This window comes from Pelodiscus sinensis, chromosome 1 (assembly GCF_052426305.1).
Source record: "Pelodiscus sinensis isolate ZL-2025 chromosome 1, ASM5242630v1, whole genome shotgun sequence".
Classification (NCBI taxonomy): Eukaryota; Metazoa; Chordata; order Testudines; family Trionychidae; genus Pelodiscus; species Pelodiscus sinensis.
In genome coordinates, this window is record NC_143052.1 from 59,191,663 (window position 1) to 59,206,509 (window position 14,847).

The 14,847-nt window shown below is 39.9% G+C and overlaps 1 protein-coding gene across 2 annotated transcripts in view; it reads right to left on the bottom strand.

Annotated features, from left to right (window-relative positions):
* The window catches only part of LRIG3 (leucine rich repeats and immunoglobulin like domains 3), a 78,411-nt gene that overhangs the window by 25,136 nt on the left and 38,428 nt on the right, over nucleotides 1-14,847 (bottom strand). For both annotated transcript variants that reach the window (XM_075930694.2, XM_006126467.5), the window contains exons 4-11: nucleotides 10,423-10,557; nucleotides 9,616-9,759; nucleotides 6,561-6,704; nucleotides 6,132-6,275; nucleotides 5,578-5,721; nucleotides 2,224-2,304; nucleotides 1,429-1,500; nucleotides 1,015-1,086 (exon numbers count right to left, since the gene is read on the bottom strand). In XM_075930694.2, the coding sequence (XP_075786809.1) occupies nucleotides 1,015-1,086; nucleotides 1,429-1,500; nucleotides 2,224-2,304; nucleotides 5,578-5,721; nucleotides 6,132-6,275; nucleotides 6,561-6,704; nucleotides 9,616-9,759; nucleotides 10,423-10,557 (936 nt within the window). The remainder of the gene's footprint in view (nucleotides 1-1,014; nucleotides 1,087-1,428; nucleotides 1,501-2,223; nucleotides 2,305-5,577; nucleotides 5,722-6,131; nucleotides 6,276-6,560; nucleotides 6,705-9,615; nucleotides 9,760-10,422; nucleotides 10,558-14,847) is intronic.

Consider the following 14,847-nt stretch of genomic DNA (forward strand, 5'->3'; position numbering starts at 1 on the left):
ATTATGAGGTGTAATTCAGGTAATTCTGGAAAAGTGCATCCTATCACCTACTCAGTTGGTTGCCAAAAGAGGAAAAGATACTTGAGAACTCTGGGCAGTGAATGGGGAGAGTCTCTAGAAAAATCTGTAAAACAGAGGGAATGGTCACCTGAAGGACTCAGAACTTCTCTGAGCAAGATGTCCTTAAGAGGCATCATACCTTCCTTAGTGGACACCATTGTCTCAAGGGTTACTTGACTGCTTTCTCTCTAAGGTCTGAACGTCAGGAAACGTTGACAGGTATGTGGAAGGAAGAAGAGGACCAGTTGCTAAGCAGTTAACTCTGACCCCTAATAGCAATCTTGAACCACAACAGAACAAAGTTCCAGATAGTTTTCTCCTGAGAGAAAGAGCAGCTTCTCTTTTTGGGTAACAGCTTTGCTAAGTTGCACAATCTTGTTGCCAGAGACTAGCCTAGGCAGGGCTGACACAAGAAAAAGAATGAACTAGGGCACTGGAGACAAGATATTAGCTGTGCCTCAAGGAAAGAAAACAAGGTCTTTTCCGCTTCAGCAAGAGTTAGCAGTAACAGCTGCTGCACTGCTCAACAGAAAGAGCTTTTATAGCTTTCCCCCAGAAAAGCCCCTTTTATGACTTCACTTTGCAACTACTCCTATGCTGCCTCAGGATAAAGGGGCCCTAGTAAGAAAGATCTACAGTTGGGTCTTTGCTAGAGAATTATGCAACTGAATTTTACAGGTCCAGTAAGCAATAGCTCAGTTATACCTGTGTTCGCTTTACAGTACGGGTATTAGGGATCAACCAGTTTAAATTCAGGACTCTAGGTACCAAATGGAGTAGAAAATTAACACCTGCTGCCTGATGCTGTCTAGCTACTATAGAGAAAAATCTATTGGTGCACCATATGTTACATGAGTATAGAATTATTGCAATGAGAGGTTGATACTGAATCTGCCAGTATCTTATATAGTTTACACATTTTCTAATATGGAGATTTTGAGGACAAGAACTTACAGATCTTGAAGTTTCTTCATTTGAGAAAATGCATTTCCTTGTACTGACATGATTGCATTATTACTTAGATCTCTGGAAAAACAAACATTAAAAATATCCATTTTATTAACTCAAGTAAGGTAAAATAAAGATTCAATTCTCTACATTATTTGTATAGAATGGAACTATCAGCTCAGTAACCAAAAGCATAGACACAAGCCTCTCTGGCATGCTGATGTTCACTTAAAAAATAAAACACTTTGAGGAAAATTCCTAGACAGAAAGTTCTTACTAAGATCACACTATTGATCCAAAAAGTAAATCTGCTTCATTCAGAAATTCATGAGCTAAGCTTGGTAGTTTTATATTTATTTTGGTTAATCTGGATATTTGCTTTGGTCACTTTTGGGTTAAATATGAATGTCAGCTACTTACAGGTGTTCAAGTGCATCCAAACCAGAAAATGCTTTCTTTGTAATGGACCTAATCCTGTTTCCTTGGAGTATCCTGGAAATAAAAATACTTAATGCAAAACAGCTGCAGTAAAATGGGGGCATTTTTGGGAACTATGAAGAAAACTCTCATACAATTGCTTTTTTAGGCACTTATAACTAAACTGTGACTAATGTTCTCCATTTTGCTTTCCCTGCAGCAACAAAATACCTCATCTCCAAAATATACCCATTTATTTTGCTTCAGTAACTATGTAGATCATGGTATGATTTTCAAAGATTTTAATGTGTACAGTTCAGTAAGGTAGAACTTTACAATCTATAAATGTAAACATCTTCTCATTCCGTAGCTGTGTATTTGGAATTACACCTTTGCATTGTAGCAGAGCTACTGCCATTAGATGCTGGATTACTTTATCAAAGACTTCCCTTGGGCACTGTGCTTTTGTAATGTTCGAAAACACACCTCCCTGCATTTTCCTATTATGAGCAAGCCTATTTCTGTGTGAAAGGTTTCTGTGTGGCAGCTGAATGAATCTGTATATTGATAACATTCAAGAAGGATCATATTCTTCCAATTTAGTTTGGCTAAAGAGCTGGTATTTTGTTTTCTAGAAAAGGAAGCTTCAATGAAAAGCAAAATACAAAGGAAAGAGTCACAAATTTAAGAGGCTCATAAAATCCTCAACGTTGGGTTCCCTCATAGTAAATGTTATCTGAACTCTGTCCAATATTAATTTGTTTTGAGTAAATCCAAAATCAGTTCTGTCATACTTACAGCATTTTAAGTTTGTCAAGTCCAGAGAATGCGCCATTCATATCTTCAATAGTCCATGAGATTTCATTGTTCTTCAGATCCCTGGTTGAAGAGATCGGATCCAGTCACAAAAGGAAAATTCCACAAAAAAACCCCAAGGAAGGTCTACATTTCTTAAGTAGTACATGATATGTAAAGCAATACGTAGAATGGTCTATGTAAGGAACATTATGCGATTTTACTATCCGTTTTAAAAGATGCTTGACCCAATTTGTTTCCTGTACTAGCATGTCTGAAGATCAAGGGGCAGACCCTTTTCACCACTACTTTATTTGACAGGAACCTATTTATTTAAAACAAATTCAAGGTAATCCAAATACCAGAAGGAAAAAAGGAAAGTGGGGTTGACAAGAAATGAAGGGGCCAACAGTTGTCAAACTAAAAACACACCTAAGATAAATGCTTTAAAGAGTCAGGACAACAGATATATGTCAAACGAGAAACAAGTTGCACATTTGGTATCTGAGCCTTTAGCTATGATCTTTGAAAAATCATGGCAGACAGGGGAGATACCAGAAGACTGGAAAAGGGCAAATATTGTTCCCATCTATAAAAAGGGGAATAAGAACAACCCAGGAAACTACAGACCGGTCAGTTTAACGTCTGTCCCAGGGAAGATAATGGAGCAGGTAATTAAGCAAATCATATGCAAACACTTGGAAGGTAATAAAGTGATAGGGAATAGCCAGCATGGGTTTGTGAAGAACAAGTCATGCCAAACTAATCTGATAGCTTTCTTTGATAGGATAACGAGCCTTGTGGATAAGGGAGAAGCGGTGGATGTCATATACCTAGACTTTAGTAAGGCATTTGATACGGTCTCGCATGATATTCTTATTGATAAACTAGGCAAATATAACTTAGATAGGGCCACAATAAGGTGGGTGCATAATTGGCTGGATAACCATAGTCAGAGAGTTGTTGTTAACGGTGCTAAATCCTGCTGGAAAGGAATAACAAGTGGAGTTCCGCAAGGGTCTGTTTTGGGACCCGTACTGTTCAATATCTTCATCAATGATGTAGATATTGGGATAGAGAGTACGCTTATTAAGTTTGCAGATGATACCAAACTGGGTGGGGTTGCAACTTCTTTGGAGGATAAGGACATAATTCAAAATGACCTTAGCAAGTTAGAGAAATGGTCAGAGGTAAACAGGATGAAGTTTAATAAAGAGAAATGCAAAGTGCTCCACTTAGGAAGGAACAATCAGTTCCATACATACAAGATGGGAAGGGACTGTCTAGGAAGGAGCATGGCGGAAAGGGATCTAGGGGTCATAGTGGATCACAAGTTGAATATGAGTCAACAGTGTGATGCTGTTGCAAAAAAAGCAAATATGATTCTAGGTTGTATCAACAGGTGTGTTGTAAGCAAAACTCGTGAAGTCATTCTGCCGCTCTACTCTGCACTAGTTAGGCCTCAGCTGGAGTACTGTGTCCCATTCTGGGCGCCACATTGCAAGAAAGATGTGGAGAAATTGGAAAGGGTACAGAGAAGAGCGACAAGAATGATTAAAGGTCTAGAGAACATGACCTATGAAGCCAGGCTTCATGAACTGGGCTTGTTTAGTTTGGAAAAAAGAAGATTAAGGGGGGACATGATAGCGGTTTTCAAATATCTAAAAGGGTGGCCCAAGGAGGAAGGAGAAAATTTGTTCCTCTTGGTTTCTGAGGACAGGACAAGGAGTAATGGGCTTAAAGTGCAGCAAGGGAGGTTTAGATTGGACATTAGGAAAAAATTCCTAACTGTCAGGGTGGTCAAATATTGGAATAAATTGCCAAGGGAGGTGGTGGAACCTCCCTCTCTGGAGATATTTAAGAACAGGTTAGATAGACATCTGTCAGGGATGGTGTAGAGGGAGCTTGGTCCTGCCTTGAGGGCGGGGGGCTAGACTCGATGACCTCTCGAGGTCCCTTCCAGTCCTATGATTCTATGATTTTTAGGCCACACAGCTAAGGTATGACTGTCTTCCAGCCAAAGGTGTGCCGACCAGATCTGCCAAAGAGGAGTGGTATCTGAGTAGAGAACTACCAGGTTAGGCTATAAGAAAAAACTCAGACCATATCACAGGAGAGGCATATACAGAAAATCTGAACACTAAAAATAAGAGTTTAGTATATACTTTCCCAGTCCTTGGAATAAGTTCAGCATGCATATAGCCAAGCTCTATCCTACTGTTTTGACTACTGAAGAAGTCAGTAATACATTGTGGCTGAACATCCTACAGAGTACTGCAATTTTAATTCGTTCACATACTTCTCTCTAATTCATAATTTTAGCTTAACAGTGCTCAGACAAATGTTAAAGAATAACTAAACTGAATAACCCAAAGCCTTGATAAATCATCAGCTGCTAAACTTTAATGATCTTTTGAATATCTCTGTCTGGACTTAAGATGTCATAAGGGTAGAAGCCTATCATGAAGGGAACTCTTATTTAATTAGAAGGAAACTATAATCATATGGTGCCTAAACTCTTAGTGCTAGGATAACAGCTGTCAGTCTTTCTGCCACTCCCTCTTAGTTCCACTGGGATTTGCAAGAGTCTCTGCAGTATGTTAGCTTAGTGTTTTAAAAACAAATAATGGTATTTAGTAGTCAAGGTGTTCGCCTCATTAGTTTTAAGACAACTTTTTTAAAAGGTTAGACTGGGGCAGAGGTGTAGTCAAGGGACATATGGAGTTAACAAAACAGCTCCTCACGAATCCTTCCCTTAAAATGCATTAGGCTGTGGGGAGGGGACAGAGACAGAGAGCAATTTTGGCCCAGGGTCTGCTTTGCTGCCCTTGACATACCTCTACAAGCAGTTCATGTAGAGGAATATTCCTGGAGGATAGGAAGTAGATGTGTGGGGAAGGGAGCAGGACTGAGCCACCTCCCACCCTGCAGTGTGAGTGAAAGCCAATTACCAGGGTATTGCAGGTTACATGATGGCACTGCTAAGAGCCAGTATTGTGCTCCCTGTCATCAGAGGGGAAAAAAGCCATTTATTAATTTCCTTTTCTCCTCTCAGAGATTCTTTTAAGAGGCTTCCTTATGAAATCACTATGACCAAGGGGAAGGTCTAAGGATGGATACACTGATACACTGCTTGTATTGCAAGAAGAAAAAAGAGAAAGAGAGAGAGAGACAGAGACAGAGTCAGACAGACAACTATCCTGGATAAAAGTATTACCCAAAAAAGAAGCTATATTAAAGTCTAGAAAAGATTAAAACAAACCTTTGTAGTTCTACAAAAAGTATTTCAAGGGGAAAAATGGGTATATTTATGTACTGCCTAGATTTCTGTCCTTAAAATACATTATATCAACTTACAAAGTCTGTAAACTGGAAAGTCCCCGGAAGGCGCAATCAGCAATGTAGTTTACTTTGTTGTTCCCAATATACAATCCAACTAGTAGGCTTAAACCAACGAAGCTTGAATCTTCCAATCTTGCTAGGTGATTAAATGTTAAATCTCTGCAAGTTCAAGATTGAAAAAAAAATGTTTCAATGGACCATTATTTATTACTCATTTCTCCCTACTGCTTCATTTTTTAAACACAAAACCTTCTTAGTTGAAGCTACCACAAAGCTTCCTATACAATTGTTGGTTATTATACAGCTTGTGTATTATTGCCTGCTATTCACAAATGGATTTCTTTCATTTGAAAATTGCTGTGTCAAAGCCCTAGTACAACTGCCATGTAGAACTAGAGCAGTCATGGTTGGCTTCAACTTTTCACAACAAAATGTGACTATCTTGCACACAAAAAAGCTGTTGTCACTCTGGAAACTTTGTTATGAAAAATTCACAGATCAGTGGTAAGCAGCTCATGCTTTGGCATGTACCCTGCTCTTAGAACTGGAATAGAATAAAAGCTACTCACAGCTCACTGAGTTTCTGGCAAAACTCCCAGGCATCAGGGCTGATCCTGCTGATGGCGTTTTGGCTGAGATGAAGCTGCTGCAACATCAGCAAGCCATAAAGCCAGCCTTTGGTTATCTCTGTTAGGTTGTTATGGTCCAGCTGCCTACAAAACACATACAGACAAAACGTAGGGTACAAAAATAAATAAAGCTCTTGCTTCATTGTGGATCAGAACTTGATTGTGAGATGTTACTGTGACTGGCTTTCATAAAATGAATATAAAATATGATGCACACAGACTTTCAAGAACTGCATTTACGTATTATTTATTAATGTTTCCTACTTGTCAAACCAAACATTTTAATTTGAAAATATCTCCAAATGTATCTATTCATTTCTGTAATTCAAAATGTCTCTTCAGAAAATGACTATGAAAGTTTATACTTACAAGACTTCCATGTTGGTTAATCCCCAGAAAGCTCCATCCATGAGTCTATTTACTCCATTGCGCTGCATTTTTAGTGATTTCAAAGCAGTAAGTCCTTGGAAAGTAAGGCCATCTATTTTTTTTATTTTGTTGCGATTTATCTCTCTGCATCAATAAATTTTACAAGTACAACATAGTTACTAGGATGCCTGTTACATTTCTTCGTCAGACTTTAAAATACCCACACTACACAAAAAAACGAAGTAAACAAAATAAATGAGACTTTTTACTGTAATACAAAATAGTGCTAGCACAGTTAATCTGAATGTATTTCAACTAAAGAGGGACATGTGTTTATGTTGATTTGCAAATTTAAAAAGTCCAAGCTGATTCAGGAGATAATTAATCACCTTCTGAAGTTTACAATTTTTTTAAATTCTTGATGTTTAATTAGCAGTAATTAGTGTGTAATCAATTAAATAAAGAAGAATCATTATAAAGAAGACCCTACCAAATTCACAGCCATGAAAAATGTGTCACAAACCATGAAATCCCATCTCCCCCAGTGAAATCTGGTCTCTTGTGTACTAGAGATGTAAGAAAATGGTCAATTAGTTGACTACCTGATAAGCTTAAGCTTACCGGGGAGTCAACTATTCGTATTCCCTCCTCCCAGCCTCGATGCCTCTATATCAGCAGTTGGTTAAAAGCCAGTTCCCCTCAGCACTGTCTCTGATCTTCCCCCACCCTCATCTCTATCAGCAGCAGCCAAGGGAGGGAAGAGAGGCTGCTACAACAGCAAACCCTAGCCGAGGAGAAGTCCGAGACTTCCCACTAACAAGGGCTGCTACCAGCTGGGCAGGCAGCACCTCACAGTTCCGGCTTGCGCAGGAACCAAACCCCACTGCAGCTCTGCCATTTAAAAGACTGGGCAGCCTGCTCCCTGGATCCTACTGCATTTTAAATTGCAGAGCAGCAGTGGGGCTTGGTCCCCGACCTGGTGAGAGCAGGGACAGCCTGGCACAGTCCCCAAGCTGGTGCGAGCCACTTCACTGTGGCTTTGCAATTTAAAAAACAGTAGGAGCTGGGGAGCAGACATGCTAGCTCCTACTGCCTTTTAAATTGCAGAGAAGCAGGGGGTATTGTCCCAGCATGAGCCGGGACTGAATGGGGCTGCCTTCCCCTATTGAGTAATCGAGTAGTTGATAAAAATTCTGTCTACTCGATTACTAAAATAACCTCAATTTAACATCTCTGTTGTGTACTTTTACTCTAAGCTATACAGATTTCATGGGGAAAAGTGTTTCTCAAATTAGGGGACTGAAAAGCGGGTTACAGGGGAGTCACAAAATTATTTGAGGAGGGGTCATGATATTGCTACTCTTTCTTCTGCGCTGCCTTCAGCAGTTCTGAAGGCAGCACAGCATTAATAGAACAGAACACAAGGTAGGCGCTTGGCCAGCAGCCACTGTTCTCCAGCTCCCAAGGCAGTGCCACAATCTGCAGCAGCATAGTATAAGGGTAGCAGTGCTTCAACTCCCTCTACGATAACCTAGTGATCCCCTTCCAAAAACATATTTTTTGGGGCCAGCACCCCTACAATACTAACGCCATAACATTTCAGATTAAAAAAAATCATGAAAATTATTTTAAAGATCCTGTCCACAAAATTAACCAAAATGAACCATGAATTTGGTATGGCCCTATTTATAAAAGGGACCAAGATTGGTCCTCTGTTTCTCCTTACTGATCTGCCAAGCTGTCTCCCTCTCACTAGGAGACCTCTACTTCTGCTCCCTTTCTACCAAGAGACATAAAACCCTACACATCTTCCCCACCTAGTTCAGTTTTCCATTCTTTAGCTTTTCAGGAACTGAATCATCTCTCCTTTCTGCATCTAGGGTTAATGTATAGAAGCATTAAAGGAGCCACACATAATAGCAGCCGCTGGTATTTCCCTGTTCCTCCTCAGCCTACCTTTGCAGGTCAAGGTGGGCATGGTTATGAGCTCATACAGTCACATAATTCCTTTGCAGTGGTTAAGTAAATACACTATCTAAAGTAACAAATGCACTTGCGTAAGGAATGGCTTTCCAAATGCCAAATCCTTGCATTTCAGAACAGTCAAGAATTACAGTTGTAGGTGGAGACCGAGAAGACCATGGAGATTATGAATACATTCTGAATTTTGCAAGGCCATTCTCACTTCCACTAAGATCTGATTTAAACTAGTCTTCAATATCTATAGATTATACCCAACCACCTTCCTAGACAGTTTGTCCTCCTGCCTGCCTTTATATTTTTATTAACATACATTTTCTTGAAAAAGAATCAAATGTTTTGTCCCTTAAAGAGGCATTATCAATTTGAAATTCAGTCAATTAAAAACACAGTTATTTTGGGTATTGTACTATAAGTCCCCTTATCAATTTTTGTGATTTCAAAGTCACATTTTCATACTAAGAAAGACGAGTAGGAGACCCACACAGCAGAGGAACTTTATACAGCAAAAAAAAAAAAAAAAAAACAGTGAAACCACCTAGACGCAAAGTACTATCGAAGCACAGAGAAAACAAACAAAAAAGCCTCTTCTCTAATTCCTTTCATTTATAATAGTTTTAGATATTACTTAAAGGGGAAAAAGTTCTGACAGGGGTGTATGATCAGTCAAAATGACAGCGTCTGACTTCAGGCTATTACTCCCTGTCCTATCATTTTCTGAAAGCAAATCATTTCCTTCATCTGTTATTGCCAAGAAAATGTGTTGAAGATGATCTTGTCTCCGGATTATGTATATTTAGTTCACTTAGTATTTCCTCAGGTGTCTAATTACTGGAGCATTTTTGCTGCTCGTGTATTTTTTCTTTATCAAGCAAATCCAATTTTAGCACAAAAACTATTCAGATCTTGTCCATAAGACTATTTTATTCACAAAAAGGCTGCAGTTTTAGAGGCTGAAGTGCAAGTTATCGGTCTCTGCCTCACTTAGTGTCTGGTAAATTAAGGGCTAAACTTCAAACACTGCCAGTGTCTTTGCAATACCTGAAAACAATCAGCCAACTTTGGTTGCACTTACAGGTGCTGCAGGTGGGAGAGCTTGAACATCTTTTGAGGGATGGCTGAAATTTTGTTCCTGTTCAGTTTCAATACCTGAAGTGTGCTAGATAAACTGTCTAAGGCACCTGGCTCCAAGAAGGTTATTCGATTGCTGTTAATGTACCTGTTGAGAAAATGTCTAGGAGGTTAGATATACTATTACTTGACAGAATTTTAAGACAAAGTAGTAGGATATAATGATTATACACTGTCTATCCCAGGGTGAACAACATTCTTAAATTTAATAGATTAATTACTGATCTAACCACAGTCCTCACCAGTTGGTAATTGGAGGGCCAAGAGTTATGTTCCGTTCTTTAAGAGGCTGATGCTCTCAGAAGACAGCGTGTTACTACCTATGTTATCAATATATGCCCCTCAGCTATGTTGACTAAATGAATTATGGATGAATTTAATCCTCAAATCAATGATACTATAAAGATTCAAGAAATTAATACAACCTAAATCCAACTCAATATAATTAAACCTGACTGGAAAATTTTTAAACGTTATTTTGCAACATTTTTAAGCCTCAGCAGGCAATATTTTGTTAACCAGTTAAGTCTTAGTACCACGGCTTTTTTTTTTTTCTATGAACTAAAAGCCCATTGCAAAAGTCTATCTGGCTGTACCAATGATCTGTGACATGAACAAATAAAAATGGAACTAAATATTTAAAGTTAGTAGCAAGTTGAGAAAATACCACCTCAGCACAAAGGCAGGATAACTATGGTTTGCAACAATGACCAAGATAATTTGACAGTATATTCTATGAAATTTTGCTTACAGATACTTGAGCTGCAGAGAAGGAAATGATGCAGTTTTCAACTCCGAAATATTATTGTTGCTCAGGTCCAAAGTTTCTAGAGACTGAAATGGTTTCAGATGTTCAGGCAAGATGTTCCCAATCTTGTTACTGGTCCTGGAATTTTAAAATATGAATCAAAGATCCTGCCATTCTGATGATAAACATTTGCAAGCTATACATTAACCTGGCAAAAAGCTATTTAACATAAGAACAGCCTTAATGGGTTAGACCAAAAGTCTATCTAGCTCAGTATCTTGTCTGCCGACAGTGGTCAATACCAGATGCCCCAGAGGGGGCAATCACAAGAGGTAATCCTTATGGGATCCCTCTCCTGTCACCAACCCCCAGAGAAACAGAGACTAGGGATACCATAGTGTTCCGCTAGGAATGTAAGCAACTAGTCGACTATCCAACAAGCCTAAGCTTATTGGGTAGTTGAGTCACTACTTGACTAGTTGCTTCCCCACCCCTCTTTGCTGCCTTTGTCAGAGGCAGCAAGGGGTGGGGAGCAAGAGCCAGCACTGGAGGGGAGCTGGCTTTAAAGCGGTTTCTCCCAAGTACCATCTCTGCAGGGGGGCCAGGCTTTTACTACATTTAAAAAGCAGACACACCGTATGTGGGACCTGGGGCAAGCCTATTCATAACATTTTAAAAGTAGAGCCACAGCAAATCCCCTTATTGACTAATCAAGTAGTCGATAGAAATTCCAACTGCTATTTAACATCCCTATGTTCAGCTAGTTCTCTTTAGTAAAATGATTAGCTACCATCATTTACCAAGTGATAATTCTGCATGTTTTGAAGAAATATATTTATTCACGTTTCCCTAATTATACTACCAGGGGCGGAAAGTATCCATTTGCATATGATCTGATTAGGACTTAACGCCTATGGATCTCAGTAAAGGAACCACTGTGTTCATCCACACTGGCTTCCACAGTGCAGGCTACAGAATTTTACCCAGTAATTCCTGCATCATTTCCAAAAGGCTTGTGGTTGAATAAGAGCACATCCTTTTTTAAAGCTACACAAAACTGAGAGTGAGCAATAGGACTCTGAGAATTGCAGTTAAATTAGACCAAGGCTTAATCAAGTCACATCACAATGTTGTTTTAAAATAAGGGTTACAAGAAAGTTCATCCATCCAAATGGCCTTAAAGGATTAGAAGACTGACTGATTACTGTGCACCACCACAGAAAGAGAGCAGCTATTTTGTAAGTAGAGTTGATATTTTAATTTATCTCCAGCAATGAGGAAAGAAAGTTGTGCTTATTTCGTAATTCGTATCAGGAGTGTCTCAAAGTTTGTGTGGGGTCATCACAACCATGGTATTTATTGCCTCCATTCAGAGTCAGGGTCCATGCACACTACAACAGTAATTCTGAAAGTGGTTAGAGACATTGGCATCATAGCCTGTCACAAGAAACATAGCTTTTCTTTCATTATAACCATATTTCTGCATTTATATGTGTTATTCTATCTAACCTTGTTTTTGTATTGGTGCATTCCTGGAAAATCTGAGCTGCAATGCTATGCTATTTCAGCGAGGGCTAGAGTGCCCAGGAGACAGGCATAGAGGTAAAAAAACAAAAAACAAAAAAAAACCCCACACAGTACACAGAACAATACATTCTGGGAAATCCCACTGTACAGAACTGGAGCAGAGGGAGGGGAAGCAGGGGAGAGAATGGAGCTGAAATGTCTAGTTGCAGTAGTTCATACATCAAATTATAACAGTATTCAAAAATTGGGATCCTTTTCCCACCATCTAAATATTGCATGCCAAGTGGCTTAAGTTAAAATACTAACAAATACATTGCTACTGAAAAGACACTAGCAATACTAGCCTTACATCAAGTCATAGGCCACAGATTCTGGGGTGGGTGCTTATGCACACGAGAAGGGATTACTCCTGATTAGGACAAAAAAATCCAGATTAAAAAACATAACCAGAAGTTATAAATTAATGGGCTCTCCCATCATATATATAGTAGCCCAGTGTCTGAGTCTGTAACGCTGGCTGTTCCCTGTGGGCGGCGCTGTTACCTGAAATGCTGGCTGTTCCCTCTGGGCGGCCCATGCAGCATGGGGAGTGCGGGACCCAAACGGCCGCTTGCGCCGCTTGCTTCCCTACGGCGGCCCGGCTGAGCAGCGCAGAAGTCAGCCGAGTGCCATGGCGGGAGGCGAAGGGGAGATGACGTGCGGCATGACAGCCCCCTGGCCATGAATGTCACCGCCCTACCCCCCTTCACCTCCCACTGTGGCGCTTGGCTGACTTCTGCGCTTCTCAGCCAAGCCGCTGCGTGGGAGCAAGTGGCACAAGCGACCGTTTGGGCTCTACACCCCTCAAGCAGCACGGGGAGTGCGGCGCCTAAACGGCCATTTGGGCTTTGCGGTCCCCCCGAGTGAGAAGCAGGAGGGGAAGGAGAAGAGAAAGAGAGAGACAGAGATAGAGGCAGGAGGCGGAGGAGAGCTGAAAAAGAGAGGGGGAGGCAGTAGGAGGAGGAGAGAAAGAGAGACGGAGCGAGAGACCGGAGGCTCAGGAGAGAAGACCGATGTGGAGGAGAGACCTGAAAATCCCGTCTTATGACGGGCTAATTGGCTAGTTAAGAGTAAATGATCCTATAGTCTCTCCAACATTACTCTTGTTCTGTATCATGTTTCATTCCTCAGGCTGTCTGGTAAAGGTACACTGCACTTTTTAAAAAACTCTTAGCTGAAAGTATTTATTATAAATGGCAACAAATTACTTTAATAAAAAACAACCACCACCACTACCATCATGATGTGTCACTTTCATTGGCCAAATAAGGCTATGATTTAGATAACAGGACACAGAGCCTTTCGATTGTATATTAGTTTGTTTATAAGGTAATTACTAACTAGGTATTAAAACTGCCAATTACTTGAGTGACGAATAAAAATTTCCTTGCTGTAAAAGTGTGCTCCAGCAGAAGCCAGCAATTTCCTGAACTGCACGCCTCCTAAATTGCAGTGTGAAAGTGTTCAGTTATAGACATAGCTTGCACAGTGCTGTCTTTGTGTCCGTATCGCTCATAAAACAGAAATTCCTTACAAGTGGCTGGATAATAGCCCCTATATCACAAAGTTCAGTCAGCTCTAATAGAACTGAATAAAACCCAAATACTGCCTTCAGATTACTGAATTAACTAACTGAGACATTACATGCCATAGACAAGTTTACAGAAAGTCTGTTTATTTGCCCTTTTCTGGGAGGAGGGGGATGGGAATAGGTGGCGAGGTAGTGGAGTCACATGGGGGAGGGGAGAAGGTGAACTCATTTGTTCACAAAAATAGGCTTACACATCAGTGTTTTTATTACATCTCTTATTGTAAAAGACAAGGTAATTAAGCCCTCACTGTGCGTTCTGTTACCTCTTGACTGTGGAATATACTTTAAGATATTTGAACACTTTATGACTGACTGCCACCCCTCCTTAATCCAATCCCTCTTAAAAACAAACAAAACCTCAGTAAAATCCCACTGTGGATTTAAAAAAAAAAAAAAACTACTTGAATCAAATACACCAAAGAAATTGAGTTACATCTGGAAAAAAGTTCCAAGTTAATTTCATCTATAGCATAATAAAAGAAAATGTCTTAAGTTGCTGTTTCAAATGGCACCTCAAATCAGTCAGGTTATACCTAGAGAGAGACTGAACGAGGATATGTGTTGGAGAAATTGTGGTCAAAGATGATTTTATGCATATATGGTGGACACATCCAACCATTAAAGCTTACTGTAATGCAGTTTGCAACCAAGTATCAACAAATTATTAGAAACATATTTTGAGGCTTCCTAGCAGGAACAACCACACAAAAGGAAATGAACTGATTTTTTAATCTGCTAATAGCTGTTTGACTAATAGCCTTCCACTGGGGAAAAAGAAAAGTACAACACTAGAGCAATGGTTCAAAAAACCATGGGAGGGGCAGTTTTGTCAATTACATATAAAAGAAAATAGACAAAAGACTTAGACATATTCACCTAGATAGGAAACAACAAAAACATGTTTTATAGGCATGCCTGGATCATGAAATGTGTAATCAGATATTTCACTCCAATCACTAGAAACAACACGTAAAGATGCTCGGTCTCACACAGTAACACCTGTTAAATAGACATTCAATGATTATATTATTGTATAATGTCTCTCTAAACAAAAACGCAGTGTTGTAACAATTGCTGTATTGTCTTCTGCTATTTACCTGTTAAAACTTCTGAAATAAAGACAGAGTAGGGGAAAGGGACTAACTCAGAGCTAGACAAAATACAGCCCGGAAGCCGGATCTGGCCAGCAAAGCCACTGGATCCGGCCTGTGGACCACTCTGACAGGACCCTCATGCATGCAGGGTTTGAAGTGCAGTCCCTGTGTTCCTTG